This window comes from Zonotrichia albicollis, chromosome 2 (genome assembly GCF_047830755.1).
Source record: "Zonotrichia albicollis isolate bZonAlb1 chromosome 2, bZonAlb1.hap1, whole genome shotgun sequence".
In the NCBI taxonomy this organism is placed as follows: domain Eukaryota; kingdom Metazoa; phylum Chordata; class Aves; order Passeriformes; family Passerellidae; genus Zonotrichia; species Zonotrichia albicollis.
This window is the reverse complement of record NC_133820.1, coordinates 96,408,907-96,424,197: the sequence shown is the minus strand read 5'-3', so window position 1 is coordinate 96,424,197 and position 15,291 is coordinate 96,408,907. Positions and strand designations below refer to the sequence as shown.

The following is a 15,291-nucleotide window of genomic DNA, read 5'->3' as shown; positions in this document are numbered from 1 at the left end:
TTTGTGTTCCTCATGGTTGTAGATAAGTGAGAATTCCACTTCCCTGCTCCCTCCCTCCCACCATGTGGAATAAATGCTAAGCCAGCAGTGTGGAAGCCACAGAGGCGCTGAGTTAGCTCACTGTCAGTCAGATTTGGCCACACAGTAGCCTGTGGCTGCAGTGCCACAGTGGGAAGTTCCCAGTGGGAAGGCACAAGGCAGTACAATCTTTGGCAGCCACCTCTTCCGTGCTCTTCTCTCCCACGGTGAACTTGTACTGGCAGAAGACTTTATCTGATGTTCTCTGTGAAGGCACCCCAGCACGGATTCCTCCCTGCTCTACCTTTCAACAAGCTTGGATTAGCCAACACAGAGAGGACAAAGCAGGGGTGCTGTCCCATGTAACTAGAGATCGAGCTCCAAGCACATGGCACAGAGTCTGTGTTGTAACCCAGGGCTTACAGAGGCTGTTCATTTTCTCCCAAGGTGTGTGCCAGCACACAGCTTGTTTTGATGCCTCCAAACCATGCTGGCAAATGCTTAAGTCAGCAAGGAACAGAGACTGCTGAGGTGGGTTGAGGGTGTATCTCCTGTTGCTGCTGGATTCAGTAAGCTCTTGCTTTGTATCCCAAATGGCCTTGCAGTGTGCAAAAACAATGGGAGAGCAGTAAATGTGGCTAAGCTTTGTAAGAAGCAATAATTGTTCTTCATTGCACTTAATGAATTCTTTGATTCTTTGCATATGGGTTGTTTGTTTGTTTTTTAAAATTTCTGAATCTTCTTTCCATGTTGTGAAGTGTATGGAAAAAAGAAGAGAGATGTGGCACTTTTTTTTCTGAATGTTTCTTTGTGTTGGTTGTTGCTAATAATTTGCTTGCCTCAGATCTGAGATGAATTCCTGCTATTTGTTGTACGTGCAGCAGTAGGACAGAAAAAGAAATTAATTCAGTGCTAAACACTGAAGGAATACCATGGAAGCCCTATAAAATAGAAGTCTAACTGCTCAGATAAGATGACAATAAGTTAATGAACATAAGTTAATGAATATCACATCAGTACTACATCAGAAGAAGCCTACATGAAGCACATGTCGGTAAGGTCATGCAGCCCATGAACTTTCTGAAGATACCACTAATAGAAATAAATGTTAGCAAGTAAAGCCTGGGCTGTGACCACCTGCTTTATGAATAAAGGCAACCAGATAAAAATGTTAAACAGGATATAATTGCTGCAAGGAGGGTGTATGATTCTTGGGATCTTTTGCTGGTCACTGTGACCCTGAGAGATATTAAAAGTCTCTTTTCCTGCCCCGAGCACTTGAAGAAGGAGTCAGAGCTCTTCAATTCTTGGTCTCGAGGTTGTTTATTGTATCTTATCTATAAAAAAATTTCTCCTGTCCTGCTGAGGTCCGTCCAGCAGGACAGTTCCAGGCACTCTGCCTGCCCCCGGGGCAGTGTTCTGTCTTTATACTAAAAACAAATACGATATAATACTAAATTAATACTAAATACGACATTTACAATTACGTTCCAATACCTATCACCTATGTTAGACAGTGAGCTTCTACTCTAAACCAATCTAAAAATGCCAACATCACAGCAGAAGATGGAGGCCAAGAAGATGAAGAAGAAAGGCTGGACATGCCCAGTTCCCTCCATCTTGCCTCCTGAACTCCCATACCAGAAACCCCAAAGTCTACTTTTTCACCCCGTGATAACTTCATTATTATTCTACCTAAACTGTTGTGGCTTGCTGATCTTCATATAAGGTTGGTAATTTGCTCCACGGGTCATAATCAAAACCACAGGTGTTTTGGGCTCCGTGACAGGGCTTCTGAGCCCCCTGGCAGGGGTCTTGCCTGTCCTGGACAGACAAAGGGGTATCCTGGGTTCCCACATATGATAAGGAACAGATGAAATATCTAAGAGGAATTGTGTGGGGACTACCTCCTAAAAGACCCTGCTGGGTGCTATGGGATCACTGGTTGCGGTGCCCCTTCAATAAAGGGGCTGCTACATAAGCCAGCTGGAAAGCAGAGTCTGGATGGGGAAGAGGCAAGCTTTGGAGCAGTTGAGTTAATCCTGGTTTGAGGGGACACAGCAGCAAGCCAGCCTGTGCCTGCCTTGTGCTCCTGAGTTTCGGAGCGGAGACACACAAGGCCGCTGAAGCCACTTTATGACACTGATCCCTGTGGGGGTCACCAACTCCAAGTCAAAAGGCAATATGTCATGGGATGCTGAAGAGGAGACCTGGAATAAAAAAGGTACCCACTGCTTTGAGACTTCAGGCCTGGCAGCTGTAGTGGCCATAGCAGGCACAACTCCATCTGCAAATTTTGTTGCCAGCTGTTTGCCTCCTGCCTTCGGAAGTTTTGAGACTAAACAGCATGGGAAATAAAAGAGGACAGGGCATGTGGAAGGCCCAGGATATCTGGATAACCAAGGTGCTGCTGCAGGAGCTGTGAAGGATCCCTGGTGCTGGAACTCAGGGCCAAATTTCTGTGGCCACCTCCACCAGAGCAAGAAGGCAGGGAGACGCCAGGCCTTGGGGGAATCAGCTTCTCCAAGGGCCACCGTAGTGGGGAAGAAAGCTCCTTTCCCTCCCTGCACCTCTTGGAAGAGGGGTGCCGAGCCGCTGCTGCTCGGCCAGCCGGCACCGCCGGCTCCGGGGAGAGGAGGATCCCGCGGGGCCCGGCCGCGCAGCCCGCCCCTGCCGGGGGACCAAGGAGCGCTATAAGAGCGGCGGGGGCTGGAGCGCTCCTCCCGCGCGCTGCGAGCAGGTACGGCCGGGGCGGGCTGGGAATAGAGCTCCTTGCTGCTGTGAGTTACTGATGATTGCTATTGCTGCTCTTCTCTCCCGCATTCACGGGCAGGCGGGCAGGCGGGCAGGCAGGCAGGGTCCCGCACACGCCGAGTGTACATGACACGGCGGCGCACACAGACACACAGACACAGGCACAGACACACGCACACCCACACACACACAGACACGCACACGCACACAGAGACACACACACATAGACACGCACACACGCTGCGCCCCAGCAGCCGGGCATGCGGGGGCGGGCCCACGGCGGAGCGGCCTTGGCCTCCCTGCGCCCGCCCGCACCCCGATTCAATTTCCCCCCTCTGTTTTATTATTCCCTCTCCTTGGGGTTTTTTTTTTCTCTTTTTCCCTTCCCCGTTCCCGCTGGTGGCTGGCTCCCGCAGGCCCGGCGGGGCCGGGCTGTAACGCGGTGTCGCTTCCCCGCAGGCCATGTCATCTGTCAGCATCGAGTGCGTGGCCGAGGGCTGCAGGATCGGCGAGTCGCCCGTGTGGGACGACAGGGAGGGCGCGCTGCTCTACGTGGACATCACGGGCAGGAAGGTGTGCCGCTGGAGCCCCGTCACCCGGCAAGCACAGGCCATTGCCCTGGGTAAGGAGCCCTGGAAAACCCCCCCGGACTGCGGGAGCCCTGGGAAACCCTCCCGGACTGCGGGAGCTGCGCGCTGGCCCTCGGGCTCTGTCCCTCGGCGGCTGCACTGGCTCAGATCTGGAGACCCTTCCCTACAGCCGGGGTTTCCTCCGTTGCTAGCACACTGGGAGACACTAGATACAGACCAGACCTAGTCCTGGGGGCTTTCCTTATGATTTTTTAGTACTGGCTTATGTTTGATCTATTTCCTCTCCCTGTAAGTTGTCCTCAGCTCGCTCTTTTACTCGTACTTTGTCCCAAAGGTAAAGTTCTTCTGTTGGTGCCTGTAGTAGTTCTGATGTGAATGATCAGTGCTCATAACATTTTCTGTATCATGAAACATTTTTTACATTATGAAAGATGATTTCCAATAATGCTTTAAGAAGGTGATACTTTTTCAAGGTAGTGGTGTCGCCAGCTAGAGTCTCAATGGCTCAAGTATTTTTTCCAGAAAGGAAGAGATATGCTAACTCACATTACAAAAGGGTTGCAGATTTACTGCTGGATGTGATAGAGTAAATATTTGTGTTGGGAGACAGCTCCTTAAGTGGTTTCAGTGCAATTTATTATTTTCCCATGTTCAATAGCACTTGGTGAAAATCAATTTTGCCTATCTTTAAGCTGTTCGCATTATTCACTAGAAACTGATCTGGGCTTATCTGCCTTCCAAATTACTGTAGTTGCTAATTTCAAGATGAGAGAAGGCCTGATGGTGATTTTGGAAGTGTTGCTTCCCAAACTTATTTCCTCTTAGCTTAGCTGAGGGTGTGTGCATCTCCTTTCCCCCAGACTGATCTACTCTCAAAGGTGTAGTCTTTTGCTTGCAGCCTCTCTGGAGATGTGGAAGGGAGAGCAGCTGATGTAGGTCCTGTGTTTCTTTTATTTTTTTTTTATTGTTTCCTCTCTTTAGTAATAAAACAGTTATGTTTCATAGCTGTGTCTTTGGGAATGCCACAATTAAAAGAAAAAAAACAACCCTCAAACAACTAAAGAATGCCATGTGATTATAGTAGCAGGCTTCCAAAGTGGAAACTAAGAGAAATTATTAATTATTAAAGATTTTAATAAGAGAATTACAACAACCCTATGTTAGAAACAACTTAAAATGACGTTTATAACTTTACATGGTTAGAAAGAACTTTCAAATGCCCTCAGCTGCTAGAGCTGAGCTTGCAGTCAGGTGTTCATCTCCAGTGCTGGAGATGGACAAATAGCATTTGGATTTCTGTCACGGTGATACTGCTGCCAGGGCTCCAGAGGGAAGGGGCATCCTGATCCATGAGCAAACAGCTGGGAAGGAGCAGTTCCTCTTGTACCCAGAGGTGGCTAAGTGTCTGAAAGTATTACCTAATTATATACCCCTGCAAAGCTATAAATACAAGAAATGTTTCAGTTTTAAATTAGAAAATTAGTGATTAGTGCCATTCATAGAAAATACTATGCTGGACTTGTTTGCCCTGCCTAAAGTTATTATTCCTTAGATTGCATCTGATTGTAGGCTTTTACAGAAATGTTGTCTTTGCACTCACTGTTTTCTTTTACTAATTCCTTTATAATAACATGTAATTGAGGTTTTATGCATAATAGCTCAAGTGGAGTCATGGAAAGTGAGTGTGAACTAGTTTTCTCTTTTGTTTGAGCTCCAGGGGAGCTCTGCCACTCCTTGGTGTGTTTTTGGTGCTGCTGGAGGTTGAGTGGCACAGCAGAGTGTGGTACAGGAGTGTCTCTGCCCCGTGTGACCTGTCCCAGTGCAGAGATACTCTGCCTCCATCATTCACGGCTCATTTACACAGGAGCTGTGCTAAATAAACACCGTTGCTCTAGAGCTCTTGTGGCAATTGATTTTTCCCTTGGAGAGAGGACAGCCCACACAGTAAGCAATTGTGAAAAGCATATGCTCCTCTCCTCCTTTTTATACTTATTTTTTTCAATAAAGCACCTAGCACAACTAGGTGCTGGTAATGATTATGGCTCCTGGTAGCAGTGGTAATACTCAAATTCATGTGACATAATCTGTTTCTATGTATTTAAACATCAGTTTTGTTGGTAGAAAAGTAGGATGTTTCTCTTGCCTGTGGTTTTGCTGAGTTCAGTTGGCCTGTCTAAAGAGGGCAGGAAAGAAATGTCTCTTCATGGCACATCTCACTTTTCAATTTCACCCCGTTTCCAGATGCCCCTGTGAGCTCCGTGGCTCTCCGTCAGTCTGGGGGTTATGTCATCACCCTGGGAACCAGGTTTGGTGCTTTGAAATGGAAAGAGGAGCTGGTAACCACCATTGCTCAAGTGGACAAGGACAAGGCAAACACCCGGTTCAATGATGGCAAGGTGGATCCTGCAGGGAGGTATTTTGCAGGTATGCTGCAGTCTCTTTCTTCCCTCTGGTGCTTGCTGGGTTTTGGTGATAAGAGGCAGTGATCAGTTGTAGATGCAGCAAGTTTTCCTTCACAGTTAAGTGGGGGAGATTTTTTTTGTTTTCTTCAACCAGTGCTTAAATCCACTTACAGATTTGTTTAAATCACCTGGGCACTATCTAATCTGGACTGTTTTGATAAAAAGAGGCTGACTACACCAAGCCTGCCTAGTTTAAGATACTGGCCTTGCCTCTTTCCTGTCAGCTGCTTGTTTTGAATATTGGAAGGGTGCAAATAGAAAATACTTTTTCAATGAGAAATTTATTATATTTTGTGATTTGTTCTCTGTAACTCAGAATATTATTTCTAAAAACTAAGGGACTATTCATCCTGGAGATGAGAAGGCTCAGGGGATCCTACCTGTATGTATAAGTGCCTGACTGAGGAGGCAGTAAAAGAGATGGAGGCCAGGCTCTGCTCAGTGGTGCCCACTGAAAGACCAGAAGGAGTGGGCACAAGCTGAAACTCAGCCAATTCTGTATGAATGTAAGGAAACTCTTTTACTGGAGGTGACCAGACAGTGGAACAGGTTGTCCAGAGAGAGTATGGAGTCTTCATCCATGGAGATCTTCAAGGCCCAACACTGGTGGGAGGAGCCTGTGGTGTCTGACCCTGCTCTGAGCAAGGGGTGATCCTGGATGATGCCCAGAGGTGCCTCCAGCCTCAGCTGTGATGCTGTCCTCCTGATTTTCAAACCACCATTCTGTGCTTTGCTGTGTCATTCAGTCCCAAGACCTGACTTAACCTGCATTTACCCAGCCTCTCAAGAGCCAGTCTCAGCTGCCAACTTCAGCGTGTGAAGATGAGATTTGCTTTAAAAGAGGCTTTAGTGTGAAACTCATTCTGAGGGAGGAGGTAATTTTTTTCCACTCTCTCAGCTCTGCAAGGCATTAAGATTAATTGTAAGTTAAATGCTGGCCACACCTGTCTTAATATATGAGTGACTGAATAAAACATCTTGCAGGAATCATGCTGCACACCATTTCTGCTGCAGAAACATTCAACAAAAGAACAAAGGCTGTGTTTTGCCACCTTCTGCTAAAAGCAAGCACTTTGGAAGTCTGCCTTTTCCTTCTGTTTTTAACTCAGTTTCCTCCTCAAATTTCAGAAGCCCCCCCTTTCTCTGCTGGCAGTGTGATCACCATGGTAGTGAGAGGCTGTCCCCAAATGTGGAGAGGAGCCCATTGGCTCTGAATGTGCTTTTTCCCCTTTGGCTGTGCACAGGTACGATGGCAGAGGAGATCCGTCCTGCCGTGCTGGAGAGGCGCCAGGGCTCGCTGTACACGCTCCTCCCCGACCTCTCCGTGGTGAAGCACTTTGGCCAGGTGGACATTTCCAATGGGCTGGACTGGTCACTGGATCACAGAACCTTCTTCTACATTGACAGCTTGTCTTACTCCGTGGATGCCTTTGATTATGACCTCCAAACTGGAAAAATTGGTATGAATGGTTGTATTCTAAACCAATTGTTTGTGCCTGAAGGTGGTGGTGTTTGTTTCTGCTCTGGTCATTACACAGAGATGATCAGAGCTTTGGGGGATGAACAGAAGCCATATTAACCTCTGTCTGTGTAGGCTCCTGGCTCAAACCAGTCAGGGTCGTTTGGTAATACTATAAAGTATTTAAATTGGCGCTTGGAGTAGCAATCTGTACTACTGTTACTAAACACAAGGCATATCTGATCTTGCAGCCAAAAGGACAAAGTGTATCTCACCTGTCTCTTCCTGTGGCTGCGTGTTTCTTGTTACTGGCAGCACAGGCAAAGTGACAGCAAGCTTGTAATCTTGCACAAAACCTCTGCCAGCTTCTCTAGATATTTTTTCACTCTTCACCCCGTTTTTTTTTAAATACGAGCTACTAAAGGAAGATTCGGCAGAAACAGCAAGGCAACAACGGTAGCAGTAACTCAAAGCTTACTTCATTAATTTAAAACAAAACAAAGCCTTGAGGGCTTCTACAAGCTTGGGCAAAAGAAAAATTCTGGTGACTTGGACTAGTAATTTGCTTTTGAGTACACAGGCTGCAGTATTTTTCTTTTAAGAGAGCCCAGCCAATTTGATGTTTTACAACTCTGAATTTAAAGCAATTTTGGGTGTAGCACCTTGCCCTAATGTCTCTCTGCTATGGCTTATAACTGATTTTTTCCCTAGGAAATAGGGTACTTCTCTCTCTCACTCATTCTTGCTCGCTCTTTCTGTGGGCAATCTGACAATCCCCAGCAGCAAAAAGGAAACTCATTAAAAGTGTTGCTGCATATGAGGAGCATTGAAGTTGTCAGAGCATAAAATAAACAATGTTGGAAAGTTGGGTTTAATTTTCTTTACTAATAGTGGATAAAAGTCCAGATAGAGTTGTTTGTTTTTTGGTCAATAGTATGCCTTTGAAATTGATGCTTTATCCCCAAACTCTGTGTTTATGTAATCTCTCAGTTTATAGATCTGAAGGTCAGTTTTTTGTTGAAACAGTGACTGTTGGCATGTTCCAGCAAACTGTTTGAAAAGTCTCCAGCTGGAGCAACCCATACTTGAAATTATTCAAACTGCTTTTAAAACAAGTAATTAATTTTATGAATATATCTAACATGAATTTTTTCAGTTATTTCATTTAATATTGTAAGTAGGGAACACGAGTGGTGCACTAGAAATGAATGCCAGAAAGAAGGATTATACTTTCAATGGATAGAAACTGATCCACAGGCTTTCTTGCTGAGAAACAACTGTCTCAGGAAACAAACAGGGCAGCAGACACAATCTATTTGTTTCATGGGAAAAAAAAAAACTCAGAGCCTCAGCACAGCTTTTGAAAATAATAGTACAAATAACTCTGCTGGGCTGTGACTGATAAAAATTTTAACAACTGTCTCACTCAGTTCTGTGTTTTTTTTACGCTGCAGGCAACCGTAGGAGTATATACAAACTGGAAAAAGAGGAGAGCATTCCTGATGGGATGTGCATTGACACAGAAGGCAAACTCTGGGTGGCTTGTTATGATGGTGGGAGAGTGATTCGCCTTGACCCCGAGACAGGTAAGTCCTTGCAACAGATGGACTGAAATTTTGTGTTAAACAAAACAGAAAAAAACAAACCCAAAAGAGGAAATAAAAACAAAGAGTGAGGGGTGGGGTTTTTTCACCTCACAGAAATAGTGTATCTGCTCCTTTTTAAAAACTCTGCTTTTTTTCTTTTTTTTTCCTTATAATTTCAAACAATTTTATGTCCCTGATCTCAAAAATTACCTTTGTAAATATGTCTCCTTTGTTCCCAGCATCTGTTTTGCTGGAAAAGATAAAGTCACTAAGGAGACCATCATTCTGCTTGTGAATTGTTTGTGTTAGCATCCTCTTGCATCCTCCAAAATTAAGACCAATGTTTATCTCGTTGATAAATGGGAAAGATGACTTAAAACCATTTTTCAGTCTTATTTCTTCAGCTTAGTATATTATTTTGGGCAGCCTGCTGGATTTTATTACAAGTCCCATGGGACAATGATGCCAGCAACATCTTTTTTATTGTTGGTGTTTACTTGCATGATCAATTTTGCAATGAAATAATTAAAAAATGTTTAATGGATTCCACAGCATTTTATCATTCCCACAGTAATGTCTTGGGTGTGCCCATTGTCTGAGTCTGTTGTTCATTGCTGCTCTCATTTGGGCTCTAGTGATGTGCCAGGGATGATTTACTCTGGGTAGAAAACACATGTAAAGCACTTAAGGGAAATGAACCACATTCACTGCAAAGGGCTGTTGGGAGGGAATGGGAGCATGATTTTGTCAGATCCCAGACAGCACAAGTTTGCATCATGCAGCAGAAGAGAAACTGCACTGGCATGCCTCTGGAGCCTAGCAGAAGGATTGGGGTTTTGTGGGACTCTGCATTCAGGGCTGCCAGTGCCTTGTGTGCAGTGTGCAGCAGACCCTGGCACACGTGCACCAGCCTTGCTTCTGACCCTGCTGGAAACTTCTGCCATTTTTGAGTCTTGTTTCTTCAGCTTGGAGTATTGTTTTGGGCAGCCTACTGGCTTTTATTACAAGTCCCATGGGACACTGTTGCTTTCCCCCTCACCTTTTGATCTGTACCCCTCCAAAGTCTTGCCAACCTGTAGGAACTCTCCAGTTGTGCAGAGTCTGCACCCCAGCTCAGGGAGAAGGAAGCTCCAGCAGGAAGATGCCAGCAATGCTGGGACTTGTCTCTGGACCCACATCCTCTCACTCTAGTGGGCAGAGCATTCCTTGGTGACATCCACCAGCCTTCTGAATACCCTCCTGATGTAGTAGATTCAGTAATTTTTCCTCTCTGGTTCACTGTTTCTGCCTTTTCCCTGCCTTTTATTTTCCTTCCTTTTTTTCCACTTTTTCCCTTATTTTCCTTTTCCTTCTCCCTTTTGGAAGTGTTTTCATATGGGAAAGCTAGAAGGAATAGTGTCCATAAGCAAATGTGTAGGGATAGCAGGATTATTGATGGCAGAGTACCTATCCCTGATGCACTCCCAGTCTTTAACTCTGCTCACAGATGGATGAGGTACTGATGTGTTGGTAGTGCATTTCTCAGTGTACTTCTCTTCCATGAACCTGTTCTGTCTCCCCCTCACCCATGTCATAGCACCTGCAGAGAACAGCGTTGTGAAGTTTCACAGGGTAAGTGTCCGTGTCAAAAAGAGCCACCTTTTTTTGTGAATATCTCATGCTTACCTGCCCTCTCATGCTATCATTTTGAAGTAATATGTAAAATCTGCAATTTCCTGAGTTCTGAATGAATTGTAATTATTTAGGGAGATAACCCAGTGAGGTTTGAAGAGAATTCTATGAGAGCTTCTTTTAATGCACAATAGCCATTAAGTGTGGCTTGAATGGCTGTCAGCCAGTGCAGACACATCCACCAATAAAGAGCTCATCCAAAGCACGTGAGGGATCTTCAGGTTTCAATGATAACAAAGCCTGGACTTTGTTTTTAGGGTAATGGGACCAGGAAACTTGTTTTTTTGGCATCTTTCCTAAGTGAAGGTTTTGAGGATCAGGGTGAAGCAGATTTTCAGGTCTAAGCTTCCTTAGCAGAGATGGCTGCTGCCTTTAGATTGAGGATGTGCTACAGGGAAAGGCTGATGGCTGATCCCTGGGGCTTGCAGAGGACTCAGGAGGCGTCTAATGTACAGGTTACCAAGTCTTGTCACAGCTTCTGGTCACTCAGTGACCTGCTAGTTTTACTCTTTAAATTGGAATCCTACAACCATTAAAGCTGGAAAAGACCTCCAAGATCATGGAGTCAAACCATCAACCAGCAGTGCCAAGTCCACCCCTAAACCATGTCTTTAGGTACCACATCTACATAGGTTTTAAATACTTTCAGGGATGATGATCCCACAACTTCCCTGGACAGCCTGTTCCAATGCTTGACAACCTTTTCAGCAAAGAAATTTTTCCTAATGTTCAATCTAAACTGTAATTAAATATTATATAGTTCTTCCTAATGATTGTTTTCAGCATCATTTGACATTTATAGTGTCAAAAAGATTTGCTCTATTTGTCTCTTCAATAGAGACCAAGCACAGAGTAATACTCCAGATAGATTGTAGAGCATCCAGGTGCAGATTTTCATGAAACTCCAGGGAGACACCTCAGAGCTTTGTAAATGATATCTTCCAGGCTGTTATCCACTGAGAGCACTCTACACCTGCAACCAGGTTCTAGCTCCTTGTCTCTGGGGCTCATGCCCCTTTTCCTACAGTCCATGTTTTTTCCTTTTGAATGCCCTTCCTACTTACTTTCTCCCAGACTTGGTGTTAGTTACTTTCTAGGGTTCCCAACATCCTGCTATTTCAACACATCACTAAAGTTGGTTGCTGTAAGGGGACCAAACCCTTTGCATATGCAATTGAGAGGACAGAGAAGTTACACGTTTTCTAAGGAAATTCATGTGCATATTTTCAGAAAGAGAAATTAATTCACTTGTAGATACATAAAGTAGGCATAATGGGAATAGGCTGTTATTGCCCAGAATTAGCAGAAATTTTGGAAAAATCTGCTGCAAGATGTCTCAACAGCCTTCTGGTTAGGGCTAGAGGCAATGTGTTCACTACCCTCATTAAGACCGTCGTTATTTGTTGGCATAATAAATGTCTACTATTATTTATGGTAGCACTAATTTTCTATAAATATCACACATGTCCCATGATCCCTGTTTTATGCAAGCTTGATTTGGAAGACGGTTGAAATTTCAGGAAAAGCTTCTAGGAATTAATCTTCCCTAACCGCAGGCAGCAGAGGTGCAGCAGGAGGTGCGCCTCCGCCGCGCTGCGCGAGGTCTGCTCGCTCCAGGCTGCCTTTGTAGTTGAAAGCAGAAAAGTCAGCAGGTCTAGGGCGTGATTCATGTGACCTGTTTTAGAGAGGAGTTCTATCCCATTTCCATTGACTCCATGGACAGCCTAGATGATGAGCTCAAATATGTGTTTGTGCTGTGGATGTTAGCGTTTAATTAGAGGACAAGCTGGGATTGAAGTGGGATTTGTCGGTGATACCTGAAACTGAAACTTGTCAAATGATACGTCATCAACAACAGGGCTCGCAGAAGTCTGGTTTCTCCCTGTCATGGTGCTTCTCCATCAGGGTGGGACCTCTCCCAGCCCTGGTTCCCACTTCTGCAGAACATCTGGCTCCACAAAGGTTATTTGTGATAATTTGTTTAAATTTCTTGTTCTAAGTCGACAAACAAGAAACACCGTGCATGTTTTCCTGCAGGAAAAAGACTCCAGACTGTGAAGCTTCCCGTAGACAAAACAACTTCCTGCTGTTTTGGAGGAAAGGATTATTCAGAAATGTTTGTGACTTCTGCCAGTGATGGGATGGATAAAGAGTGGCTTTCACGGCAACCGCAGGCTGGTGGGATTTTCAAGGTGAATTATACTTTCTCCTTTCATTTTAGAAGGCTGTTGTTTCACTCCTGATTTTTTCAGGTAGCAGAACTCCAGTTGGCAGTGCTGGGAAGCGGGAAAAAGGCAGTTGTTAGAACATTGGTCATATATGTTAAGCTGCTGTTTGTATATTTTGTTCCTCTTGCAGAAAGTTAAACACATTTAGAGGTTTGAAGATACTTTGGGGTTTAAACTTTGTACCAATGCTGATAGTGCAAATTTTCGATGCCATCATCTCTTTATCCTTCTCCCTCTCCCAACACTGTTTGCATTTTCTATTTATGGAAAGGATGGGTAAATACTTACATATCTTAATCAGAGGCAGATAAAAGCATCTGCTTTTATTTACTTTCTAGTTAATTATCAGGAAGTTATCTCTTTAAAAAATTGTTCCACTGGGATTTGTTTTAAAGCCCTGCTCTTTGTGTGTTCATGCCGAAGGTTACATTGTGAACTGCAGAATTAAGGCTTAGCAGTATCTAAGAGAAGAGGCTTTTGGGGAATGGACTCTGGCCTGTGATTACTGAGCTTTAGAGAAAGAGCATGCATTGAAATTCCAGTCTGTGATGAGCTGATGTGTGCAAAATATAGTAGGATGTCAAGCTGGAGCACACAGTCCTTTTCTAAATTAAAGCATGTCTAGTTTTGTAAGGAAACCAACCACCTAATAATGGTGAATTATCACTCTAATTTTTTTTTTCCTCTGTGTTTTAACAGATAACAGGACTGGGGGTGAAAGGAGTTCCACCATATCCATTTGCAGGTTAAATACACTCTTCAGAACGGATTACAGAGGGCTGGCGTAAGCAAGACAAGTCTGAAGGTTTTATTCTGGTGTTCAGCATCTTGTGCTTGGAAACCATAACCCCATTACAATCTTTCATCAGGAAAGGATTAAAAATTCCTGAAATACATGGAATATTTTAAAACAGATCTTTTTTCTCCCTTGAAACTTACTTTAAATATATGATGGTACTTTTTCTGCTGTGCTAAAAGGATTTTCATCCTAATAAGCTACTGTTGTAATTCTATTTTATGATTAAACAATATTTTAATTTATTTTTATTGAGTAGTCTTCTGTCTCATTTGCAGCTTATGCTATATTGTTTCACTGATTAAACTAGTTGTACTGTCTCTTTTGCATATTTTCAAAGTTCCTCATAAAATGCCTTTTGGTGGTCCTACTTCTCTTTTAACTGTAACTTCATTTGTCCTATGATGTTCTCAACAACTGAGACATTATTACCTCTCACTGCATCTGCAGTTTCCTTCTAACAGGCCTCAGCTGTGGCTGTGCTTAAATTAACCCTGGCTGGAATTTATCATGATCTCTCCCCGGTACCTGTTATCATGTTGCTCCTTTTGTTAAATACAAACCCAAAGTTTTGGAGTAAAGAACCATATGCTTTTCTATCCTTTGAAGATCTTGGCCTGTTTTGGGGACATCCATGATGACAGGAAAACATTGGGCATTCTTGGCTGTTGTGCATAAAGGACAACCTGCACAGACAAACCTCCTCCAGAACCAACCTCCCCCAGAGTACAGAGAGGCAAGGCAGGCCCACATGCCCAAAAAGCCACTGCTTCTACAAGTGTGAAGGAAAGGGAAGATCTATTGCAATTTCTTCACACCACCTGTTGTGAATGAAAACTTACTCACTGGATTGCATTTTTGCCTTTAATTTCAGGCCTGTATGTGCTGCAACAGCTATGATGTATCTCAGTTGGATTTCATTCTGCAGAATTTTGCTCTTGGAATGTTACAGATTCCCATGTTAGTGCACCTTCATCTGCAGGTGGAATAGCTGTGTGTCCCCATCCTGCTGTGTGAGGGTCACCCACCAGGTGACTGCCAAGTGAGAAAATGTGGCAGTGCATTTTCTCTCCAGTTAGCTCCAAGAATCTGCACATAATGGTTTGCCATTTCTGAAGGCTTGTTGCACTTAGTTTCTGATGGATCATCTTCTGTTGGCTGTGCCCTCCAGTGTGCAGTGGGTGACTCAGCTGCCCACCAAGGCCTCAGTGCTGCTTTGATCCAAGGGTTCAAAGATTATTTTGTACACATTACTGTTTCCCCTCTTTAAGTCATGCAGGGATCTGTCCTGGTAGCTGGTAAAAAAAAAAAGATTTAAGCAGCTACACTTCAGTGTGGATGAGCATGAGGCAGTGAAGGAAGCTGGGCCATGTTCTTTGTGGTGTCCACATCCTTCATTTATTTTGTGCTACAAGGCACAATCTAAAATCTACTCAAGGCACAGTATTGAGAAAGCTTGAGTTAAGAGAGATGGTGAATGTAGCAAATTTAGGGCTCTGATCTCACTAAAGTCACAAACCTGGTGATACCTGTAACTCTGGAACCATGCTGTTGGGCTGCTGTGGTTGATCACTAGTGGAGATCCAGAGATGCAGCAGAAAATAAGGGGGCATAAACACAGATAAGCTTCCTCTGCCATTGCTGTTGAGGTTTTGTACCTGTGCTCACCCTCACACCATCTGGCAGTAGGGTGATTGCCAGCACAACACAAAAAAACAAGCCAACCT

At 44.3% G+C, this 15,291-nt stretch overlaps 1 protein-coding gene across 2 annotated transcripts; it reads left to right on the top strand.

The window, feature by feature from the left end:
* The first annotated feature begins 2,625 nt into the window (after positions 1-2,625).
* On the top strand, positions 2,626-13,807 carry LOC102070833 (regucalcin). Of its 2 annotated transcripts, none has more exons than XM_005486390.4 (7): positions 2,626-2,758; positions 3,232-3,394; positions 5,604-5,786; positions 7,069-7,284; positions 8,738-8,869; positions 12,578-12,732; positions 13,468-13,807. In XM_005486390.4, exons 2-7 carry the CDS (start codon positions 3,235-3,237, stop codon positions 13,516-13,518), a joined length of 897 nt encoding a protein of 298 aa, XP_005486447.2. In that variant the 5' UTR covers positions 2,626-2,758; positions 3,232-3,234; the 3' UTR covers positions 13,519-13,807. The 2 variants fall into 2 exon arrangements, with proteins under 2 accessions (XP_005486447.2, XP_005486448.2); XM_005486391.4 differs by having other exon boundaries at positions 2,681-2,798.
* The last annotated feature ends 1,484 nt before the right edge of the window (positions 13,808-15,291 follow it).

Excerpts from the sequence above, each read along its gene's own strand:
- LOC102070833 (XM_005486390.4), top strand. The coding sequence starts at position 3,235 with ATGTCATCTGTCAGCATCGAGTGCGTGGCCGAGGGCTGCAGGATCGGC. Across the intron at positions 5,787-7,068 it reads TGCAGGGAGGTATTTTGCAG|GTACGATGGCAGAGGAGATC; the intron begins GTATGCTGCAGT and ends GGCTGTGCACAG. Across the intron at positions 7,285-8,737 it reads CCTCCAAACTGGAAAAATTG|GCAACCGTAGGAGTATATAC; the intron begins GTATGAATGGTT and ends TTTACGCTGCAG.